General features: G+C 39.1%; 2 protein-coding genes and 1 long non-coding RNA gene across 3 annotated transcripts in view; 2 read left to right on the top strand and 1 right to left on the bottom strand.

Moving 5' to 3' along the window:
- LOC309708430 overlaps positions 1-24,670 on the top strand; it is a 235,350-nt gene that overhangs the window by 9,249 nt on the left and 201,431 nt on the right. The gene's annotated exons all lie outside the window — the stretch shown is intronic.
- Positions 4,667-8,187, bottom strand: ftr84 (finTRIM family, member 84; the record flags this gene model as incomplete). Its single annotated transcript, XM_082537432.1, has 7 exons — positions 7,337-8,187; positions 6,435-6,530; positions 6,018-6,251; positions 5,623-5,779; positions 5,469-5,525; positions 5,301-5,354; positions 4,667-5,199 (listed from the first exon to the last, which is right to left on the bottom strand). Exons 1-7 carry the CDS (start codon positions 7,907-7,909, stop codon positions 4,667-4,669), a joined length of 1,704 nt encoding a protein of 567 aa, XP_082393558.1. The 5' UTR covers positions 7,910-8,187.
- tppp2 (tubulin polymerization-promoting protein family member 2) lies at positions 10,635-15,713 on the top strand. Its single transcript, XM_082537563.1, has 4 exons — positions 10,635-10,806; positions 11,600-11,791; positions 13,920-14,073; positions 14,923-15,713. Exons 2-4 carry the CDS (start codon positions 11,601-11,603, stop codon positions 15,112-15,114), a joined length of 537 nt encoding a protein of 178 aa, XP_082393689.1. The 5' UTR covers positions 10,635-10,806; position 11,600; the 3' UTR covers positions 15,115-15,713.

The raw sequence follows: 24,670 nt of genomic DNA, 5'->3' as shown, positions 1-24,670 counted from the left end.
CTGTGAGGTCATTACTTCAGCAAGAGTAATAAACGTAGATCCAGTGGCAGCTTGCCTTACATGCTGGGCTTCCATCAGTTTACTATGAAAGACCAGAGGTTTATCCATACTGTGCATGCATAAACAAGAAAAAAAGCTTCTGGCTTCTCAGCTTGCCAAGCTTAAGTCATTGTTAATTGGAGATGGAAACACCAACAAAGCAGAGACAGCTACACTCTCCTATAAAATAAGTAGAGCTTTCATCTTATCCTGTCAGAATGTCATTGTTTTATATGTGAAGCAGACTAAATAAGGGTTATGTTTATATGTGCAGATTGTGATCCTCTAGTTAGGGTGATGTTGAAGCCTAGAAAAAAAGAGCCATGTATCAGTGTACTGGCAGTTTAGAAACAGTGCCATCGAGTGATCATAACACAAATGTACTCCCATTTGTTTTTCATTTTTGTATGCCATTACATTAGAAACAGCAATTTTATTTTTAAAAAGCCACCGAAATACAACAGCAACAAAAACAAAACAGTTTACTTCATACTATCATTCACAGTCCTGTGTATGATCTAAATGAATTGATGTTGTTAAAAAGAATTAAAGCTCCTAAAACAGAAGAATTTTCCATTCCCGCAAATGTAGAGAAGGAGCTGTAGAAACCCAGTTATTAAAAATAAGCTTATGCAAATGTTAAAGGCACTAGGAACATCAGCAATGAAACAATGCAATGGGAAAGGAGCAATTATAAAATTATAATAATTGGCATGATTTTCATCATTCATCTCTTCAGTGTATTATTGTTCTTCAATAGAATAGCAATAGAATAGCATTACAAAGAACAAAAACACATTTTGAATTAAAAACCCACATAGACATGCAAAGGGTTTGAATATGTGTACATAGAGTACATGCAAGAAACAGAGGCAATCAGCCAAGCAAACAACTATGCACCACTCTCTACAAGCAACATAACAAGGTGGACAACATTAACATAACACTCAATATAGATTAAGTCAGAAGACCAATGGCAAAATGAATGCTTTGAATCAGCCTAGTAATGTCAGTTTTACAAAAAGGATGTAGAATGAAGGAATAGAGACAAAATATATCTTAGCTATATCTTAGAAGAACATGGTGTCAAAGTGCCTCTGTCTCATTTTGATATTTGCCAAATAACATATACATATACATATAGACCCAGGATATTGTTGACTGCATTGTATGCATTCAGACTATCTAATTTAATTTGGCATGTCTGCAGAAACCCACGACCACTTGTAAGGTCTCTTTTAAGGTTTTACACTGCAGCACACAATAAACATGTCGTGCATACAACACTGCAATACTTACTATAGCAGTTAAGTTTGTAATAAGACCACAAATATTATTAGACTAAATGTGTACAGTGTAGCATTTGATAACACTTCTAGAGTAGTGTGATGACTGATTGCATCTAACGCTTGAACATTTGCATATGGGGGTATGGCCGTGCTTCATGTCTGCATGTGTGAGGTCAAGAAATGGCTTTTGGCAAATACTCTTATCCTCAATGATAAGAAAACTGAAATTATGATTTTTGGTAGTAATGCCCTTCGTGCCAAACTTCGGGATGCCTTTGGTTTTCTCACTAGTTCTTTCTCTGACACTGTTAGGAATCTGGGTGTCTTATTTGACAGCTCATTTAAACTTGATAAACAAGTGTCTGCTGTTGTCAGATCCAGTTTTTACCAGCTTCGCCTTATTTCTAAGACCAGGCACTATATCCCGTATAAAGACCTAGAAAAGCTCATCCACGCCTTTGTAACGTCAAGGCTTGATTACTGCAATTCACTTTATTGTGGTCTCCACTCTTCCCTTTTACATAGATTACAGACAGTTCAGAATGCTGCAGCACGCATTCTAACTAAAACCAAGAAGTTTGCCCACATTACTCCTGTCCTTGCTGATCTGCACTGGCTGCCTGTCAAATATCGTATTCAATTTAAAATTTTGTTGTTTACTTTTAAAATTACCAATAACACTGCACCAAGCTATCTTAAGGAACTTTTAAACCCATATGCTCCTGCTAGGGCTTTAAGGTCATCCTCACAGTTACTGTTGGTTCAGCCCAGATCTCGACTGAAAACTAGAGGTGATCGATCGTTTGCTCTAGTTGCACCTGTGCTGTGGAACAATCTCCCGATTGGCATCCGGGCGTCTGATTCTATTCATTCTTTTAAATCACGGCTAAAAACATATCTTTTTAAACTTGCCTTTTCTACCAGTTAAATGCTGGCTTGCTTGCAGTGACCTATTGACCTATTGTATTGTATTGTATTAAATTCTCTGCTATCTTTCCATTATTGGTGTCTTTTATCATGGTGGTACAGTCTTACCTTGCTATAACCTATGTGCTGCAGTTTACTCTTATTGGTGGCTTTTATCTGTGAACATAATCCGTTACTTTTATGTATTTGATGTTAATGTGTGAACTGTTTTATTTTTTATTGTTTTATGTAAAGCACTTTGGTATGCCCAAGGCTTTTAAATGTGCTCTATAAATAAAGATTGTTGTTGTTGTTGTTGTTGTTGTTTTGTTGTACCTTTGGGTAATTTGTCATGCAAATCATCTAAGCAAATTGAATGCGTGTCCTATGACCCAAATTGGAAGTTAAAGGTAATAGCTTAAAAAAATATACAGTGAACAATAAAGGTAATCATAATTATTAAATGAGAAAGTTTATCTTTCTTTTTTCCCTCTGCTGATAAGGTTCTCCTGCCACTCAGATCCTTGACCAGAAAAAGCCAAAGAGAGCATCAGAGAGAAAAGAGGAAAAAGAAATAGGCTTTTTGTTTACTGAATGAGGTCCCTGTAAACCACATGAAAAAACTGCTGTAAGAGATGTTGTATGATGCAACATATTAATTCATTTCCTCTCAAAACATTATTATTTATGTAATTAATGTTATCTAAGAGGACATTACAAATGACTTGCATATTGTTCGAAATGAAAACAAATACTTCATTCGTTTCTAAAATGGTACTTCAGTTGTTAGCATCCTTTGATGCTAGATTAACTGGTTTGACTGGTTAGATTTACTGGAAAACAGAGAAAACAAAAGTGTCCATTTGAAATTCCATGAGCAGATGATAAATTATTATAAGAAGATATTAGAAAACAAAATCACAAACACACAGACACAAAACAATAACAAAGACACAGCACTTTCGCTAAATATAATGTAAAATTGATTGTTTTTAAGTACAGCAATGAATACCAAATAATAATAAAAGCTGTTATAACATAAAATGTAGCACATGCTATGCTTAGGACACGTGTATCTGTCTTTTTTAATGACTGACAGACTGCCCCTAATATTAGCAAATGACAAATTCAGATTTTTTTTATTATTAGCATCCTGTCGAGCTGCATCACTGTGTGGTTTGGAGCCTGCAATGCGTCCTGTCATAGAACCCTCCAACGCATAGTGAGAGCTGCAGAGAGGATCATTGGTGTCTCTCTCCCCTCCCTCCAGGACATTTACAGCACCCGTCTCACTAAAAAAGCCCTTTGCATAGCGGCTGATCCCACGCACCCAATGCAAAGCTTCTTCAAGCTGCTGCCGTCGGGGAGGAGACTGCGGAGTCTCCAGGCCAGGACCAGCAGACTGAAGGACAGCTTCATCCATCAGGCTGTCAGGAAGCTTAACTCCCTCCCGATTCTGCCCCCTCTCCCCTCTCTCCTCCACGGTCTCACTGAACTCTGTCACACACACACAAACACACACACTCTCTGACTCACTCACTGGCCTGCACCAGTTACCAGTCACTTTGTGGAGCATTGGACTGCCATTACCTCATAAGACTTTGTTGTTACACTTTCTCTTACCGTACATTACTAAATCTCCATTTGCACTATTTGCCTATTTGCACTACTCTGCCTGGTTTACACTCAATGTCACTTACCCATTATATTGTATATTGTATAGCTTTCTTGTTATATGTAAAATTGTATTTATTTAAATTTTTACTTTTTAATTATTTTACTTGCATTTTTAATCACTTTTATATTTAAATATATTTAAATGTTCATTTGCTATTTATCTAGGGATTGAGAGTAACGCAATTTCTATTCTCTGTATGTCCTGTACATGTGGCAGAATCGACAAATAAAGTTGACTTTGACTTTGACTTTGATTATTATTATCTAACCCTAGTATTTTTCTCTAAGCAAATATTTGTAGATTTATAGCATTTCTACATTTAATACATTAATTCTAGAAAGTTTTACCTTAAAACGCATTTATAATTCAAAGTAATTTAACGTCCCGTGCTGACCAGTGGTTCAATTTCTTACTTTGCAGGAGTGATTTTGAGATGTATCCATGACTCCAGTGATATCAGTTTACATGTGCAAAAGATAGATCACCTTCTGACCAGACTAAGCCAGAGGAAAGATTGTGGCTGGGTGTGGTCAGAGATAATTTGACCCCGTTGCCCCAAACTTGGTCCACATTTGTTGTAAACAGGCAACTGTTTACTACGAAGTTTTCCTGGTGTAAATTTTGTTGTTGTATCCTGTGTATTTTGCTAGTATAACTGGTAGTATATTGTATTTTGCAATGTATGTCATTATTATTTACATATTGTATCGGTGTAAATTCTTTACTGGTAATGGGTAATTTTTGCACTTTTTAGTTAATAAGGCTGTTTTAGCTGGCAGAGGGTAACTGAGGAACCTACACCAAAGCCAGCATACAAAGGCTCGGTAAACTGAGCTTTGAATCTGTGGATAGGTGTCATAGTGCCTGACACTGAGTAAAAGGCCACTGTGTTTCCAGGATAATCTAGGTACACACCAATGCGTGTAGCCCTACCAGCACCAGGAAGGTCTCTGTCTACTTTCTTGTGCCAGGCAGAGTAACCAGAGTCTGAGCAAAGGAGACTCCAAGACTTGTCATTGTAGCCAAGCAGGCTGTGTGAATTCTTCCCTTTACGGCTGATGCTCCTGTAAGCCACCCCTATGGAAAATTCTCCACTCCATTCAGCTTCCCAGTAAAACCTGAAACCAGTGAGAGGCTCCTTGCACAGAACTTGGGAGTAGCCATCAAAGCGATCTGGATGATCTGGGTAAAACTGGGTTGTTTTCTTCCGGGTGACCTTCTGATTCCCATCTGTCAAAACCAGCTCTTTATAAACTGTGTTAAGATCAAAGGACAGCTTGCAGGCATCTGAAAACACAGCCACAACATACATTTATAAATGTCTTCTGTTTAGATAACATTAAAATGTTGCTCTTGAGTACTAATTCTGAACCATAAAATTTACTTACATCTCAAGAAGTCTGTTCTGTTTTTTGGCTCCTGAAAATCTACATTCGAAGGAACTGTTTAAATATAAAAACATAACATATGTTATAAAATGTGCAACAATATTATGTTTAAAAAAAATTGCCAGCCATGTACAAAATAGCACGAATGAAATTATTCAGCTCACTTACCTTTGAGTCGTTTGCTTCCATTTCTTGGCAACAATATGTACACGGGAGTTTCGCTCACTGTAAAAATATAAATTCAAGTATATATGGATTGCAGCAAAAACTAGTGAGCCAGTAAAAGGTAATTGAAGTGTTAACAATGACTAGTGGAACAAACCTGTCTTGGAGAGTTTACCCATTTCCTTTTTACAGATGTCATCCAGATTTTCTTTCATGTCACTGGCCGTTCTGCTCATCTCTCCAAAGGAGAACTGAGGGTTAATTAGCACTTTGGGGACCATGGCCTCAGGAGCAACACACAGGGTTGGGAAACTCTGTTTTTTATCGAGAAAAAGAAGTGTAATGATTTTTTACTAAAAACATAAATATATACATAAAGAAGTCGTGGTGTTGTTTTGTGTTAGTCAGTGTAACGAGGTAGCAAGAAATGCTGAGCATGCTATAGCAACAGGCGCTGGAAGTGATAAGTACATTAACTGTTTTTTCTGTGCTACATTACAAAGCAAGAAAGACAGAGATGAATTATTGTAGCTCTGGCTGATTTTCCAGTACCTGCAGAAAGTAAATGTTGTCCTCCGTCTCGAGGATCTGCCGTAATTCTGCATCTTGACGTTGTAGCTCCATTATCTCCTGCTCCAGACGATCCACATAGCCTTCAGCCTGTGACATTGCTGATTGCATGTTGGCCATTATCATCTGATTGATTTCAGACTTCCAGCGTTCAACTGCCTGCAGCATTTCATGGAAGGTCTTGTCACTTTCTGCCTGTGCTCGCTGGGCTGCACTCTGAAAGGTAAAGACAGTTTTTTCCAGGAGCTTTTAGTTACAATAGTCATCCTTGATATTACCACTGGATTCCTTTATATAGTGGTATTAACATGTAACAGTTCTGTAAAAAAAAAAAAATGAGACCATGTCAAATTTACTATGAAGAAAAGTAATTTATGTTGGACCAGGCTATGATCTTACTTTTAGAACATCAATATTATGCTTAAGTTCCTGGAGCTCCTTCATCCTCTCTTGAATGATGTTCTGGACTTCAGTTTGGGTGACCACCAGGACTTTCTGATAAAAGACAAGAATACAGGATTTTATCACTCTAGAGCAGGGGTCTCAATCTTTTGGCCCGGGGGCCACTTGCGGCCCGCGTCACCCCTACTTGTGGCCCGTATATTGACGTGAAGAAATATAATGCAATTTGGCCTTTGAAGTTACTTTTATCATTAGGGAGGATTTGTATGTTGTTAAGCGTAATGTTAAAATAAGGTATTCAAAGGGCAAAAAATGATTTAATATGAAGGCAATATAAGCAGAGAGTGCAAACATGTTGAGGGATTGGCTGTGTTAGTTCAGTGAGAGAGTTATTTGTAAAGAAAACAATTTTCAAAAGCAGTTAAAACTAAAGTGTACACTTGTGTCTGCATTTTTATTTTGTTAAATATGAACAAAATTATAGCAGAAATGCTGCCATGTGTCTGGCCAGAAAGAGGGTAAAAGTTTGTTATTTGGTTGTTCAATGAAAGGCTTCAGTTAGTTAAGAGCGAGAAAACAATTTGCGGTCTTGTTTGCAGTTTTGTCTTGTTATACAATATTTGAAATTTTGAAAAAAATAAAAGACTACATATTTGTCAGTGTTTTCTTCTTTGTTTTTTTGTTTTTGTACTTCTCAAACACTAAAGCGGCCCTCCAATGAGATGACAGTGACAGCAGTGACCCACAGCTCATTTGAGACTCCTGCTCTAGACTCCAGAATGACTCTTTTCATCATCTAATGTATGCAAAAACTGATGAAAACGTCATATCAAAATAAAAAGAGTATTAAAAGATTTTGAGATAGACTCAGCAATAACAACAATAAAAAAAAACCTCACTTGTTTCTCATTGCGTTCGTCTTCTGCCGAGGTAATGTTGTGGCTGCGGTGCTCTCTGACAGTACACAGCACACAAATACACATCTGGTCAGTGCGACAGAACAGCTCCAAACCTTTCTCGTGTTGTGGGCAAATCTTTCTGTCCAGATGACCCATCTCATCTACGAGTTTGTGCCGCTTGAAGGTAGATGACTCATAATGAGGCTTGACATGTGTTTCACAGTAGTATGCCAAACACATCAGACAAGACTTGACGGCTTTGTTGCGACGGCCAATGCAGAAGTCACAGTAGACTTCACGATTCAAGTAGGGGAAAGGAGTAAGCTCTGGAAGCTCTCGTTGTGGCTCATGGTATACATCTGGCAGGTTTCGCTTCAGGACAGGCCGAGGTGTGAATGTTGCACGGCACTGTGGGCAGCTGTACACACCAATGTGGTCGAACTGATCCCAGTAAATCTTGATGCACTCCAGGCAGAAAGTGTCACCACAGGGGATAGTGACTGGATCTCTCACTGTGTCCGCACATAGAAGACAGAAAGCCTCTGGTGGTAATGGGAACCCAGAATCAGCCATAATGCTCAATAAGATCAATATGGAAAATTATTAAGAATTCTTTGTGTTGACTAGAAGTCCATCAAATATTGGACTGGTAAGTCCAGTGTTGTCAGTCAGAATGATGTCCAGAAAACGTCCATCCAGATAACCTGCTGTGATCCTACCTCTCTTCAAACCAGATACTGCTGCTTTCTGTTGACATTTAAAGGGAAGGCTTTGTTTCTACAGTAAACAACCTGATAATGTCTTCCCACACAACACCTTTCCCAGCATGAGTGAAATCACTCTGGTCTTCACTATACACTGGAATTGGCCTACCAAGCAGGGATTTCAGGTCACACAGTGAGGTCAAGTTGTCAGCAAAATAAACTTTACCGTTGGCTATCTGTCACGGTTCTGGGTCTTTCTGACCCAGCTTTTTGAGTTCAAAACATAAGAACAAGAAGTTCTTGTTCTTATGTTTTGAGTCCTTTGTTGTACTGTTTCTTATTTCCCTAGGTTTCAGTTATGGTCATCATAGTTTAGTTCTTAGGTTTTGTAATATGGCTTCCCTGTGTTCCATGTTGTGTCTACTGTGACTTTTTGTACCATGTTTCGGGTTCCTATGTTCTGTCTCCCCAGTTGCTGTTAAGTTTACGTGTCTAGAGTTCAGTCAGTGTGTTTCCTGTTTTACTTTGAAGGTCCGTGTATCATGTCAGTGTTTCTAGTTTTGCTTCCCTTTTCTCGTCTAGCCTGATTACTCCCAGCTGTGCTCTTCTTCTGTCTTTCATTCCCTTGTTATCCCTCAGTGTATTTAAGCCCTGTGTTTCTCTTTGTCAGTGTCGTAGTCTCCCTCATAGCTCTGTGATTTTCCCTGTGGCTCCTTGTGCTAAAAACGAGCCTCGGAAGTTCTAACATCCTCAATTAAAATGGTTTAATTAAATCAATAGGCTTAGTCAAATTTCCAAATATTTACTGCTGCCCTAATTTCATTCTTTTGTCAAACTTACATGTTTCAGACCAAATAATTTTAATATTGGAAAAAAACAACCAGATTACATGTAAAATTCAGTTTTCAATAGCTCTACATGAAACATTTATTGCTTCTGAAACCTAATAACTGGTTATACCACCCTTGGCAGCAAGAAAGTGCAATCATGAGTTTGTGATAACTGGCAATGAGTCTTTCACTTTGGTGTGGAGGACAAAGAGAAGTTAAAGACAAAGCTAAAATAAAAATCACACATGTCAGGATCTGTAGAACCTCAACAACAGATGAGACCAAACTCACTGACAGCTGTCCATCTGGAAAGGTTTTCTAGGCCACTTCTAAACCTTGTGCATGGTGACGCATGGACAAATGTGTCACTGTGGAGAGACGGTGAGAGCCACCATCCACAAATGAAGAAAACAGTAGCAAAGCCCCCCAGGAGTGACTGGCCTACAAAAAGTACTCCAAGAACACGTCAATGAATCATCTGACTGGACGAAAAAAATTATCCATGGGAAAGTCTCCACTGACCAAAGAACTCATTTGAGACTTGAGACCTTTGTCTCAGATCATTAAACAAAACATGTAAAGTCCTTGCACCTTTTCCATTTGACTGAGCACTGAGTTTCATGATGGTGTGTGATGTCAAAACAGTTTTCTCTGTTATTGCTGTGAACAAAATACAAAACGTGGGTTCCCACATGCCTCCATTGGCACGTCAACAAAAAGGTGAAAAGAAAACAAAAACAGTGCTGACATAACAATATATTAATCTTTAATTTTTACATCATTATTGTAAAAAATATATATAAATATGTAAGATTGGGGCCTTTTTATTTGAATTTGAATATGTTTTCTCTTCCCCCTGTGTGTACGTTATGTCTGTGTACACTATCCTCCTCCCACAGTTTGTAGACATCCATGCAAGCCAAATAGTAATTATAAATTGGCCAAGCATGTGAGAATGCATGTGTGTGTGTATCTGTGTTAGCCTGTCTAACCAAGCACTGCCTAACATAGTTAAGGCTATAGGCATGCCTATAGCTAGGATAAACCCAGCCTGCCTGTGAAACACTAAGAACAATGACTGAAATAAAATTAAACCTTGAAGTTATGGGATATCTCCAAGTGGCCAAAACAATCGAATGAGCTTTCACACAGTGAAAGCCAGCAGCCTCAAGCAATTAATCATCTGCACATTTATTGTATTTTTGTGTCAAACTTTGGTGGCATAAAAATTGCTACTGTCCAAAAAATTTCCAGTCATAGGTATAGTTTTGAATCTTCAGGCACGTTATTATGCATTATATTTAATACAGAACCATTATTCTATGTGGTTGATATGACATTGCGAGAGAGAATAGTTATTCTTGTAAAGTGTCAGATTTATGTTGTCACTGGTCTTTGTTCTGTCAAGGGGCACTCTCATCTTTGCTCAAACAAGAAGGCTATTGTGAAAATGACAGCAAGAGCACGACAGATATATATCTGTGAGTTGAATTAAATATTCCAGTCAGAAAAAGAGCATGGTAAAAAATCATTTTGGGTAAAAAACTGAACAGCAAAATGTATTTGTGTACAAGAGAATGTTGGTAAAGGTTTAACTCCACAGAATGTTGTATAACATAACAAAGCCTTGAGCAAGTCTGTGAGAGAGGCAGGAAGCTAATAACAGTGAGCAGACAGAAGAGAGGCTGAGCACCCATGATGTCATTGACTGTGCTTGTCGGTACTCTCTCCCCCTCCCATTGCCTTCCATTTCTCCTTGCCTCTCTGCATCCTTCCATCCTTTACGTAACTGTCAGACAGCCTGGGAGTGGCAGGAAGGAGGAGAGGCAGAAGCGGAGAAAGAAGGAGGAGAGGCAGAAGCGGAGAAAGAGATCAAGCAGCTGTTAGCAATTCCGGATTTGGCTAACTATCCACACGGCATCCTTCCATTTAGCAGGTACATCTTATATTTTTGTGATTTAGTGCTTTACTGTTGTATCATTTAGTACCTGCAGTGCTGCAGTGAGAGGGCAGTAGAAATAATCTTGAAAAAAAATATATGGAAAGATTACATGTAATAATAGTTTGATGTATATTTTTACACCCACCAGCACTGGTAATTATTATTATTATAATTATTATTTTTTAGGATTATTCGTAAACTGAGATGACGCCATACTAAAATGCATTAGTTTTAAAGTGTTCATTGAAACATTTTCTGTGCTATTTGTTTTTATGGTTATTTTTATATGCAGTGAATATTTAATATAAATTTCATATCAGTGTAGCTCGATCAAAAGCCACATTTGGTAACACTTAACTCATGAATAAGTAAGTGTCAGTGAGTGTGATGGAGAGACGGGGCAGAAGAGAAGGAGAAGGAATGTGTTTGTTCATTCACTATAGACTGAACAGCAGAGAAGCCATTTGGAAATTGAGTTGATTGAATTAAATGGGCTTGAGCGCAGTTTTAGACACACTAGCATAATGATGGATACACAGTAAAAGTGTGTGTGTAAGACAGAGAGAAAATTAGATGCACTATCTTGGCAGCTATGTCTTGGCAGGCCAGCAGCCAGTTAACCTATAGTTATTACTGTAATTTTTTTTTTACAAAATGTCTTCACAAAGGATATTTTATCCAAGCTATTTAAGGGCCTTTTTTTAGATTATTATTTTAATCAGGAGAACAAAGTGTTACAATCTTTTGTATTTGAATTGACTAAAAACTGCATGTGTTCATCTGTCAGCATGGCCGAGGGTTCGGTGTCTCTAGAAGAGGTCAAGACTTCCTTCCAGAAGTTTGCAGTCCACGGAGACACAAAAGCTACAGGGAAGGAGATGAATGGCAAGAATTTTGCAAAGCTCTGCAAAGACTGTAACATCACTGATGGGAAGAATGTGACTACCACAGACGTGGACATCGTTTTTAGCAAAGTCAAGTAAGATTTCATTTTGACTTTGCACAGCAAAAACATAATGGTTTGAATGTATGTCACAATGTGGTTATTGGTTTTCAGTAACTGAACAGTCAATTTTTAGTTAGTGACTCTCTGTTGTTTTGGGACTACCTTACAGAATAAACTTCATGATTCATGTAAATGCAAAGGATTTAAGACATCTCATAATCACATTATAGCATTGTAGCATCTACTCATTGCTTGTCCCTTGACAGTATACACTGCTCAAAAAGAAAGGAACACTTTGAAAATGCATCAAATTTCACATCATTGTGTAAATGATCAACCTACAGAGGACTGAATTCAAAGACACCATGAAAGTCAAGGTAAAAAATATGATGTAGTAGTTGAGTCCATTTTGCAAGTTCATTGCAGCAATTATTGTAAGAATGGTACTCAGTAGTTTATTTGTCCCCCATGTGCTTGTATGCACATCTAACAATGTTGGGCTATACTCCTAATGAAACAACAAATGGTATCCTTGGGAAATATGCTACCAGATCTGGACCAAGGCGTCACTGAGCTCTTGGACAGTGTGAGGTCCAACCAGAGAGCATTGGCTGGACAGAAACGTAATGTCCCAGAGGTGTTCTATTGGATGTAAGTCAGGAGAGTGTGAGGTCCAGCCAGTAGTATTGATTCCTTCATCCTCCAGGAACTGCCTGCATACCTTCGCCACATGAGACCGAGCATTGTGTGTGACAGTGGGTCCAAAGATTTCACCTCGATACCTAGTGGCAGTCAGGGTGCTGTTGCCTAGTCTGTCGAGGTCAAGGTGAAGTTTATTTATATAGCACATTTCCAACAGTTCATGCTGCACAGGGTGCTTTAAAAACTAAAATGTAACTAAAATAAGTAAAATGCATGACAATGATGCAATAAAATATGAAAGAAGAGGAATAAAACAGTAAGACATTAAATGCAACTAAAACAACTACAGCTAAGGTGGTTAAAAAAATAAAATAATATATGGGTCAACGTGAGCTAAAAGCCAGTCATTAAAAATGGGTCTTTAAAGATTTAAAATGTTCCATTGTTTGTGGATATCTTATATTTAGAGGCAGACTATTACAAAGTGTGCGACGTGCCACAGAGAAGGCTCTGTTGCCATGAGATTTATGTGTAGACTGTTGGATAACATTAGTTTTGAATTGGACTTCATGTTTCTTTCTGGACCATAAATAAATAGGAACTTAGATAGGTAAGAGGTAGCTTGGCCGTTAAGTGATTTTAAAGCAAAAAGTATGATTTTAAATTGGATCCTGTAAGGAACAGGAAGCCACCAGCATGAAGAGGCCAACACTGGGGTTATATGCTCGAGGTCTTTGCGTCACATCCGTAGATCAGACAATCACTGATCCTCCACTAAAGCAATCATGCTGAGTGATGTTAATTCAATTCAGTTTTAAATAACGCTAAATCACAACAGAATGTTGCCTTAAGGCAAGTTTTATATCGTAAGGTAGAGATCCTACAATACTACAGAGAAAACCCCAACAAATGACCACCTCTGAGCAAATACTTGCCAACAAAGGGAAGGTGTGCACGGGGTGCCTGCCAATCCTGGTATTGTACTGGAAAATTACCAATTAGGCTCTAAGGTGACAGACAGTGCACACAGGGGCCACTAGAGGATGTTGTTTCCTCTCATGGTTCCTCTTCAATCTCATGAAGACTATTTCTGATTGTTTGATCAGACAGGCAGGTATTAATGTGTGATCCTGGAGGAGTTGGAGTACCTGTGGAATCTCTGTAGGATCTAGATATCACCTCATGCTACCAGTAGTAACCCTGACCTTAGTCAAATGGAAAACTAGTGAAACAAAACTCAAAAAAAGATGACGAGAGAAAAAATGTCAGAGGTGTCCACCTGAAAAGCCATTCCAGTTTTGTGGGTTGTGTCATTGTTACCCATCTAGTGCACCTGTTGTTAATTTCATCAACACCAGAGCAGCTGAAACTAATTAACAACAACCTCTGCTGCTTAACTGACCAGATTAATATCCCTGATTAAAAGGTTTTCTGTTCATTATTTTGAGCAGTGTATATTATATTATTCATTTTGTTATTTCTCTCAAAATATAGTTGGCAACACTCTGTGTTTCCTCAGGGCAAAGTCAGCTCGTGTAATCACATTTGAGCAGTTTAACCAGGCCCTGACAGAGTTGGCTCCCAAACGTTTTAAAGGCAAGAACAAGGAAGAGTCACTTCAGCAGCTTTATGGTCTCGTTGTTGGTAAAGAACCTGCCAACATTGGTGTTACTGTGAGTATTAAGTCATAATAAACTCAAAATTTGCTGCTTAGAAGTCGGCAGCAACCAGCTACTACACTTATGCATCCCTTTAAACTTATATATGTAGTAGTAGTTTGACCCTCAACCATACAATTAAATTTAAACTGTAAAACAGATCATCTTAGGTAAAATTTGTTTAAGTGAGATTAATGTATTAACATGTTTTGTTCTCTTGTGTTGCACTTCCTATTACAGCTTGGTAATACAGTGGTAACAGTAGGGTAGCAAGGTGGAAACAAGACTGTAATAATGTGGTAATTTCTACCTTATTACAACTCAATCATCATAGTAATAACCACTTAAATTCCAAGTAATATCATGATAGCAGCAGTGGTTACATGTATTACACTGAAATTTATGTAATTGGATAATAAGTGCCCAAAAACTAGGGGCAAGATTGTGGAAATACACCTCAGTTATAAGGTGATAATGATGCTACCATGATATTACAAGGATAGTAATTGGTTATTACCTTGGTAATTGAGTAGTAATAATGTAGAAATGACCACATTATTATGTTCTTGTTTCCACCTTGTCACCCCACTGTTATCACTTTATTACTGAGCTGGAATAGAAAGTGCTACTTGTTTTTGATGACCAAATCTTTGTGTAACTGTTTAGGTCACAAATCAGAAAAAATAGTTGACTGTCAGTGTGTTATTTTGGATCTAAAACTGGATTACCAAAGAAACTCTAGATACAAATCATTGCATCTTGAAAAAGACACTACAATACAGAGTTTTTGTTTTACTGGGTTAAAAGGGGAAAAAATTTAAAAAAAAGTTTATTATATCAGTATTCTGTCTTCCATTTTTTTAGAAAGCTACCAAGGCAGCAGCAGTGGACAGATTGACTGACACCTCCAAGTACACTGGTTCACACAAGGAGCGGTTTGATGACACAGGAAAAGGCAAAGGAAAGGCTGGGCGTGAAGACATCCCAGACACCAGTGGTTATGTGGCAGCTTACAAGGGCAGCGGCACTTACGAAGACAAAGTGAAAGAGGCATAACACTGCTAGCCATTATTGTGTTTCACCAATAACTTAGATAGGGGTACTAAACAGAAGTTAATGCCTGTTTTATTTAGTTAAACAAAACAAAGTGGGAATTTCATGATGTATACAGCATGTACAAGTAAAAGTGTTCTGTGTATTTTCTGCTGGAACCAAAAAAGAAACTACATGCTTCATATTGTTACTCTGCTTTGCTATACACTGTGCCTTACTAAACATATAGCCGTTAGTGTGAATACTATGATACATTGCTATGCTCTGTTAATCATAATGCAAAGGATAAAAACATAGCTGGTATCAAGAATGGCGCTATCTCAGTAGCTGCTCTGCGAGCTTTTCATTTTATATTTCAGTGCCTTTGTTACATGACCAATCAGTGCCCATTATTTTCATCATAGTTTCATAGTATGAAATTAATAGTTTTTAACAGTTTATTTAGAAAAATGCAATAGGCATGAAAGAACACAGTGCAACACTCTTTGATTATTAATAAAAACAAAAAAAACAAAAAACACCAAGCAGCGAAGAACAAAGAGTTAGATTCTGGTACTGATGAAGCTAAACATATGAATTACTTAAACAGTTTTTTTTAACTTTCTTTGTAATCATAATGGGACTTTAAATCCTCCTATTACATCTCTTTTCACTATGTTTTGTCTTTTTAAGTTTAATGAATAAAGAATGCCCATTTTCACCATGAATGGAAATGTAATTTAAAAGAAGTGATTGCAAATATCTAAATAAATATCTAAAATGCAAAATTTGATCATACATGGGAAAATAGTTCCTTGTTTTACATGTCCTGTAATGTAACATTAGAAAACAAACAAACGAAAAGTCTGTAGGATCCTTTAAATCACAATTGGAACATATAGTACTCAGGAAGTTATAATACGTACACTACAAATGCAATATAAGTGATATGTAAAATATGTATATTTTACAGCATGTTTCTAGAAGAGTATGCCTGTGTGTTAAATAAAAGCAATATTGAGTAATGTGCTAGTCATTTAAATGTTTGAATAGCAAACAAATACAAATCCATACAAATGCAACACACACACACACACACACACACACACACACACACACACACACACACACACACACACACACAAGCCCATTCAGCTATCTTAGTGAGGACCTTCATTGACATAATGGTTTCCTAGCCCCCTTACCCTGAACCTAACCATAATCTAATTGTAACCCTGACACTAAAACCACATTTTGAGCCTCAAAAAGCCTTTAAACTTGTGAGGACCAGTGAGTGTGTCCTCACAAGTGACTGTTGGTTCTCACAATATAGTAGAATGCAGCTGTCAGTCCTCACAAAGATAGCTAGACAGGAACACACACACACACTCAAAAGCTCTTTGTGAGTTTTCCAGCTCTGTGGAGGTAGAAGACAGGATAAGAGCCTCCAAACCAAATCATTAGAACATAACTTAAGGGCTTCCAGATCCACAGTGTATCCCAAACTATGTTCCAAGACATGTAGGATATAGTAATCAGTGGTAAATGACCAATAACTGTAATCACCTGTAGAATCAAGATTATGTATATAAAACACCCAGCACGCCCCTGCGGGCGGTTTATCCTTCAAGCTCGGGTCCTCTACCAGAGGCCTGGGAGCTTGAGGGTCCTGCGCAGTATCTTAGCTGTTCCCAAGACTGCGCTCTTCTGGATAGAGATCTCCAATGTTATTCCCGGGATCTGCTGGAGCCACTCGCCTAGCTTGGGAGTCACCGCACCTAGTGCTCCGATTACCACGGGGACCACCGTTACCTTCACCCTCCACATCCTGTCGAGCTCTTCTCTGAGCCCTTGGTATTTCTACAGCTTCTTGTGTTCCTTCTTCCTGATATTGCTGTCATTCGGAACCGCTACATCGATCACTACGGCCGTCTTCTACTGTTTGTCTACCACCACTATGTCCGGTTGGTTAGCCGCCACCATTTTGTCCGTCTGTATCTGGAAGTCCCACAGGATCTTAGCTCGGTCATTCTCCACCACCCTTGGGGGCATCTCCCATTTTGACCTCGGGACTTCCAGGTTATACTCGGCACAGATATTCCTGTACACTATGCCGGCCACTTGGTTATGGCGTCCCATGTATGCCTTGCCTGCTAGCATCTTGCACCCTGCTGTTATGTGCTGGATTGTCTCAGTGGTATCTTTACACAGCCTGCACCTGGGGTCTTGCCTGGTGTGATAGACCCCAGCCTCTATGGATCTTGTACTCAGAGCTTGTTCTTGTGCTGCCATGATTAGTGCCTCTGTGCTGTCTTTCAGTCCAGCTTTGTCCAACCACTGGTAGGATTTCTGGATATCAGCCACCTCCTCTATCTGCCGGTGGTACATACCGTGCAGGGGCCTGTCCTTCCATGATGGTTCCTCGTCTCCCTCCTCTTTCTTGGGTTTCTGCTGCCTGAGGTATTCACTGAGCACTCGGTCAGTTGGGGCCATCTTCCCAATGTATTCTTGGATGTTCGTTGTCTCATCCTGGACTGTGGTGCTGACACTCACCAGTCCCCGGCCCCCTTCCTTCCGCTTAGCGTACAGCCTCAGGGTGCTGGACTTGGGGTGAAACCCTCCATGCATGGTAAGGAGCTTTCTTGTCTTTATGTCAGTGACTTCTATCTCCTCCTTTGGCCAGCCTATTACCCCATGGGCAGGGCGTACGTGTTGATGGCCCGGATCTTGTTCTTACCATTCAGCTGACTCTTCAGGACTTGCCTGACCCTCTGCAGGTACTTGGTGGTTGCAGCCTTTCTAGCGGCCTCTTCATGGTTCCCATTCGCCTGCGGGATCCCCAGGTACTTGTAACTGTCCTCTATGTCTGCAATGTTGCCTTCTGGTAGTTCAATCCCCTCAGTTCTGACTACCTTCCCTCTCTTCGTTACCATCCGACTACACTTCTCCAGTCCGAACGACATTCCAATGTCATTGCTGTATAGCCTGGTAGTGTGGATCAGTGAATCGATGTCTCGTTCACTCTTGGCATACAGCTTGATGTCATCCATGTACAGGAGGTGGCTGACAACTGCTCTGTTCCGTAGTCGGTATCCGTAGCCAGTCTTGTTAATGATCTCACTGAGGGGGTTCAGGCCTATGCAGAACAGCAGTGGGGACAGAGCATCTCCTTGGTAGATCCCGCACTTGATGGTGACTTGTGCTATGGGCTTGGAGTTGGCCTCTAGTGTTGTACGCCACATCCCCATTGAGTTCCTGATGAAGGCTCTTAGGGTCCCATTGATCTTGTACAATTCTAGGCATTCAAGTATCCAGCTGTGGGGCATTGAGTCATAGGCCTTCTTGTAATCAATCCAGGCAGTGCACAGGTTGGTCAGTCTGGTCTTGCAGTCTCGGCTGACTGTTCTGTCTACCAGTAGCTGGTGTTTTGCGCTGCTGGTATTCTTGCCAATTCCTTTCCGTGTCCGGCTCATGTATTGACCCATGTGCCTGTTCATCTTAGCCGATATGATGCCTGACAGGAGCTTCCATGTAGTACTGAGGCAGGTTATTGGTCGGTAGTTGGAGGGGACCGGTCCCTTCTTGGGGTCCTTGGGGATCAGGACCGTCCGACCTTCGGTTAGCCATTCTAGGTGTCTCTCATTAACTAGCAGCTGGTTCATTTGTGCTGCCAGACGCTCGTGGAGTGCAGTCAGCTTCTTTTGCCAGTAGGCGTGAACCATGTCAGGCCCTGGTGCTGTCCAACTCTTCATACTGGAGACCCTTTCTTGGATATCTGCCACTGTGATGGTTACTGGACCCTGTTCAGGGAGGTCGCTGTGGTCTGCCCTCAGATCCACTACCCACTGAGCATTGCCGTTATGGGATGCGTCCTTCTCCCATATGCTCTTCCAGTATTGCTCCGTCTCCAGCCTTGGTGGTGCTGTTCTCTTATTATTATTGTTCCCTTGCCACTGAGAGTACACCTTTGCTTGTTCTGTGGAGAACAGCTGGTTTATTCTCCTGCCTTCTATCTCTCTGGTGTACCTCCTCAAGCGGCTGTGAGTCTTTGCTTGGCAGTTTCCAAGGCCTCAGGTATGGACAGCTTGCTGTATTTCTTATGCACCTTCTTTGTCGCACCTTTCTGCAACTCCGTTAGTTGGCTAACCTCCCTCCGTGCTACTTTGATCTTGCCCTCTAGCCTCCTTCTCCATGGAGGGTACTGCCCCTTGTGGCTGTTCAACTTGTAGCCAAGCATCTCACTGATCACTGCTGCCGTATTGTAGATCAGCTTGTTAGTGTCGGTAATCGTGGTTGTAGGTATTGTCCTTAGGGTATATATACACCCAGCACGCCCCTGCGGGCGGTTTATCCTTCAAGCTCGGGTCCTCTACCAGAGGCCTGGGAGCTTGAGGGTCCTGCGCAGTATCTTAGCTGTTCCCAGGACTGCGCTCTTCTGGACAGAGATCTCCAATGTTGTTCCCGGGATCTGCTGGAGCCACTCGCCTAGCTTGGGAGTCACCGCACCTAGTGCTCCGATTACCACGGGGACCACCGTTACCTTCACCCTCCACATCCTCTCAAGCTCTTCTCTGAGCCCTTGGTATTTCTCCAGCTTCTCGTGTTCCTTCTTCCTGATATTGCTGTCATTCGGAACCGCTACATCGATCACTACGGCCGTCTGGGACAGATATATATCACTCACGACCCATGTTTGGTCTTTATTGGACCTATTTCTTAAGGATGCGACTTTCAGATACTGTTCACCTGCTTTTGATTTCCTGCCTGCTCTTTCTTCTTCTGTCTTCCATTTGTCCAGGTTCCTAAGAGTCTTTTTTATTTTATTTTTTGGAAAAACATGCTGAAATATGCCACATTTTTAGCTAATAGTTCTTTGGTGCAAAAATACTATTTTAGTCATTTCATGCCATTTTATTCTACATTTTATGTGGATTTCCTGTAACTGAATGAGAGAGTTTTGTAACAGGCTGTTGGTAAAATTCCTAAACATCCAATTAAAAATTGCTTCTTTGTCAAGTTGTTGGTTGTACAGTGTAGGGACCGTTACTCAAAAAGTAATACATTGCAAATTACTTGTTACTCTAAAAGTAGTGTAGTAAGTCACTTACTCACCAGACAAAGTCATATGTTACACTTCTCATAACATTACTTTCTTGCTAACTTGTAATAAAACCAACAACTCATTATCACATAATTACTAATTAAAATCATAATCCTTAGGCTACAGTCCCTATGATACAAATCCCTATTATAACACAAGTAACGACATATCTCGACGACTTTATGTAATTAATTACTGAATTACAGTATGAATCGAAAATGTAATGTGATTACAACCAACACTGGTTTTGTAAAAGCAACACAACCTTTTTCATGCTTTATTCATTTATAGGTCAGTATTTGGCTTAACAAACAAAAAACATATTTCTGAATATGGTCAGGTGCAAGTGCTGGACTGAAAATAAGTGAAAAGGAAGCCAATGTTCAAGGAATATTTTTGAAAGAACTTTAGAAAATCCAAGAGAACGACTGCTCAAGATCATTTTACAAATTGAAAGAAAATGCAGAAAATGCAGGATGGAAGCCACATATAAAGACATTTATTTGTTTCTAGTTGCTTCCTAGAAAGACTGATAGGTACAAATAATTGAAAGTACAAACCTTGTCTAGTTCTTGAAGATTATTTAACATGTAAAGTTGGAGCTGCATCTTTTATAATATAAGTGGGGAAAAATGCGCTGAACTGCATCCAAATAATGGCTATGAGTACCTTCCTGGCATGCAAAGCCTGTTGATGTGAGAACATAATTTGAATAAACAGGGTTTGGTGTTTTCAGACTTTGGCATAAGTGGCCACTTATAATTTTCCATAGAAGTATGTAAACGTGTGCAAGGGTTTAGATAAAACAATGAAAATACATGGATTCTTAGTCAAATTAAATTCTTTGCAATATACTCATAGCAACTCTCCGTGAAATAGTCTCCTACATCAGAATGGGTGAGGAAATACAAGAAAAATACTTGTGGTTCAATACTACCACAATGTAGGGACAAAAAACACAAACAAACAAAAAACAGAGTGAACAGATGAACCAGTTGAAACAGTTAAAATATTCATTCATCTTTCATGAGTCCAGCAAGTCAAGATGCTGCAGAGATGCAACAGTACTGTGTAATTATAATTTTGTGCATGTTTTCCCACTTAACTTAAGACATGCATTCAGAATTACGATGTGTTAAAAGTGATATGTAAATATTATCTTTTTCTGACTTGGTAAACTTGCCATTGTGACTTTTACAGAAAAGTGACCAAGATTGGCAACTACACATGAAGTTGACACATTAAGATGCCATCAGATAAATAGAAAGGAGTGCAGGTCTGAAGAAGTCTATAGTGAAACTAGTACATGAAAGATCCAAAGAAGTGTATTTCATATAATTACAAAGCACTTATTTGTCCTCCTTGTTTTCCTTTTGAAGAAATATACCATGTGGTACATAATTCTATACAGTATAACTGGTATAATTACAGTCTCAGGGGTCATTATATCCTCCCTTAGTTATGCTGCAATAGACATAGGCTGCCGGGGGATTCCCATGATGCATTGAGTTTTTCCTTTCCAGTCACCTTTCTCACTCACTATGTATTAACAGACCTCTCTGCATTGAATCATATCTGTTATTAACCTCTGTCTCTCTTCCACAGCATGTCTTTTATCCTGTTTTCCTTCTCTCACCCCAACTGGTCGCAGCAGGTGGCCGCCCCTCCCTGAGCCTGGTTCTGCCGGAGGTTTCTTCCTGTTAAAAGGGAGTTTTTCCTTCCCACTGTTGCCAAAGTGCTTGCTCATAGGGGGTCATATGATTGTTGGGTTTTTCTCTGTATCTATGAAGCACCTTGAGGAGACTTATGTTGTGATTTGGCGCTATATAAATAAAATTGAATTGAATTGAATTGAATTATATGTGAAAAACAATGTGCAGCAATTTTATTTTTTTTCTTGAGTTTTTGAGTTCTGCTGAGATTGTCGAGAAGACTAACACATGCAAGCCAAATCATTACAGAATTCCCTTGGTGTTTCAGGGCTTTAACACTGTTGAACTGTAACCAAATTAATGGCCAAAGGTAATCTAGAACCTGTATGCAGATAATTTGAATAAAGATGATGTTTCTTAGCTTTTGTAGTGCCAAGATTTAAATTATAGTTTCCATGGAAAGTTTTAGAAGCATGGGGATAAAAATGCAGAAGAATATAATGAAAATAAATTTAAGTGAAATTTATATTCTTGAATGTATATTTTCTGTCTTCCCTGACTATACGCCCGCTCCTTCTTTAGCAACACAGAGGTTGATTGAGCAGATGAGTGGCCATATTAGAAGAAAAACTCCTAAAAACATGGACAATCAAGAAAAGACCATTTTAGAAATGTTTTTAAGTTTCTGTTACAAGAAAAAGAGAATGTAGGGGTTTATGATGATGATGTCATGATTGAACATATCCGTTGGGATACAAGAAACTGTTTGTCTATTTGGCACATAGATGATGTTTTAAATTAAGTCACTTCTCATCCAGTCCTCTTTTGCTTTATTTCCAGTCCTAACCCTGTTATGCCTAATTTACCATCACAGTATGGTAGATTTCACATATTGTATCTCAGTATTAGGGCTGTTCGATATAAAGATATATATCGGATGACGATAAAAAAACATCTATTGTTTCATTTTACGCTATTGTTTGTTTCGTGGTGTCGCAAAATAAACTGTTTACGGCATTATTTTTTCATCGTTTTGATGGTCACTGTAGTGGCTATATTAATTTCTTAAAGTTCTCTCTTTCTCTCATATTTAATATAACCACACTACAGACGGACAAGCGCCTATTTTTATACGTTTACATTAGCAGCAATGACGGTAAAACCATCAGGTGTCTGCTTGTTTATTTTCCACATAAACCTTTCACAATAAAGCTCAAGATCCTGTTGAGACTTTTCAAGATAAATTAAATCACGTGAAAGAGTATGCGGAGCAATTACGGATGAGAAGCAAAAAATAGCCGTGAGGTGCTAAAAAATAAACCTTAGACTCAAACGTTAGAACAGGCTTTTCCCCGCAGCACGCCGTGTAATAAATACTCACAAAGAAAACGGCGGCTGTTACAACTTATGTCTGAAAATGTATAGTTTCATCTGTAAAATCACTCAACTGCAGGTACACGACGCCCAAATGGAAACGCTTCATGCAAGTCGAGCTGCCCTAGATTCACAAAATTTACAGAAAATATTAAAATTTGGTGATTTATATCGTTATCGGGACGGTAGATGTTTTATATTTGCATATGAGATTTTGGTCATATCGCACAGCCCTACTCAGTATCGTATCACACTGGCCCAATAAGTTTACCTTTCGAGATCTGTGAAACACTTCTTTTGCCTCAAATCATTTGGCTACATAGCTGCTCTGCTGCAACTCGTTGTAGCATTCCTTTTAGTATTTGCACAATAAATTATATATCTGAATGTACTTATTATTGCTTTGGATTCCATCATAGTAGCCCAGTATCCACATACATATCCATCTATTGTAGTTATTTATTCTATTTTTCTAGTAGTAATAATACAGAATACAGACTACTATGTAGTTTTTGTATTAATTTTTTAATCAACATATCACTATGTCACAATCACATCTACTTGAATACATTTCTTTGGAGTATAAAATATTTGTTTGTATAAGTAAAACAATGCAACAGACCTCAGAATACACATGTGCAATTCTTTTAATTGCAAAATACCAATGGAAGCTCACCTAACATTAAATAACTAAAATACAATGTTGCTGATTTTTCCACACAGCACCCAATTTTTAATGCAACCTAGAGGCTGGCTATTCTTGGGTCAAGTTTTTACTTTGAAAACTAAATGCCAAACAAATAGTACCAAGAATACTAACTATTCAATGCCATGTATTTCTAAAACAAAGGAATTGAAATGCAAATTTTACAAATAAAAGAAAAGTAGCTTCAAGTGTAGCTATGCTGAAAACAATTTGCAAATAAATAATTTCTTGTGAGTTTCCCAGCTCTGCGGAGATAGAAGAGAGCATAGAAACCACCAAGCCAAATCATTAAAGCATAGGTCAAGGGCTGCCAAATACATAGTGTGTTCCTGTCCAATTTCCCAGCTAAGTAGAACACAGTGATCAAAGGTACATAGCCAACAATTGTAGTCATCTGGAATATCAGGACTATATTGAAAGCCCTTCTCTTTACCAAATTGGATCTCTCCCTCTCTCCCTCGCCTGGTGATGGCTGTTTCAGTGCTTTAAGAACTGATATGGAGCAGAACGAGTTGATGATGACGATAAACACAACACAAGTGGTATAAATGCCCATTGTTATGCGATTGCACAAGTATATTTCTGATAAAACAGGCAGGATGGATTGCAACCACATTACACAACAAAAGCTCATCCTGTACCTTAAAGGTTTATACCTGAGATACAACAAGGGATGCACCACTGCAATATAGCGTTCTATGCAGACACTGCACTGAAACTGAACCCTAGCTGTAAATATTGTGTTGA

Source organism: Aulonocara stuartgranti, assembly GCF_965226115.1.
Source record: "Aulonocara stuartgranti genome assembly, chromosome: 6".
Lineage (NCBI taxonomy): Eukaryota > Metazoa > Chordata > Actinopteri > Cichliformes > Cichlidae > Aulonocara > Aulonocara stuartgranti.
This window is presented reverse-complemented; position numbering and strand designations above follow the sequence as displayed.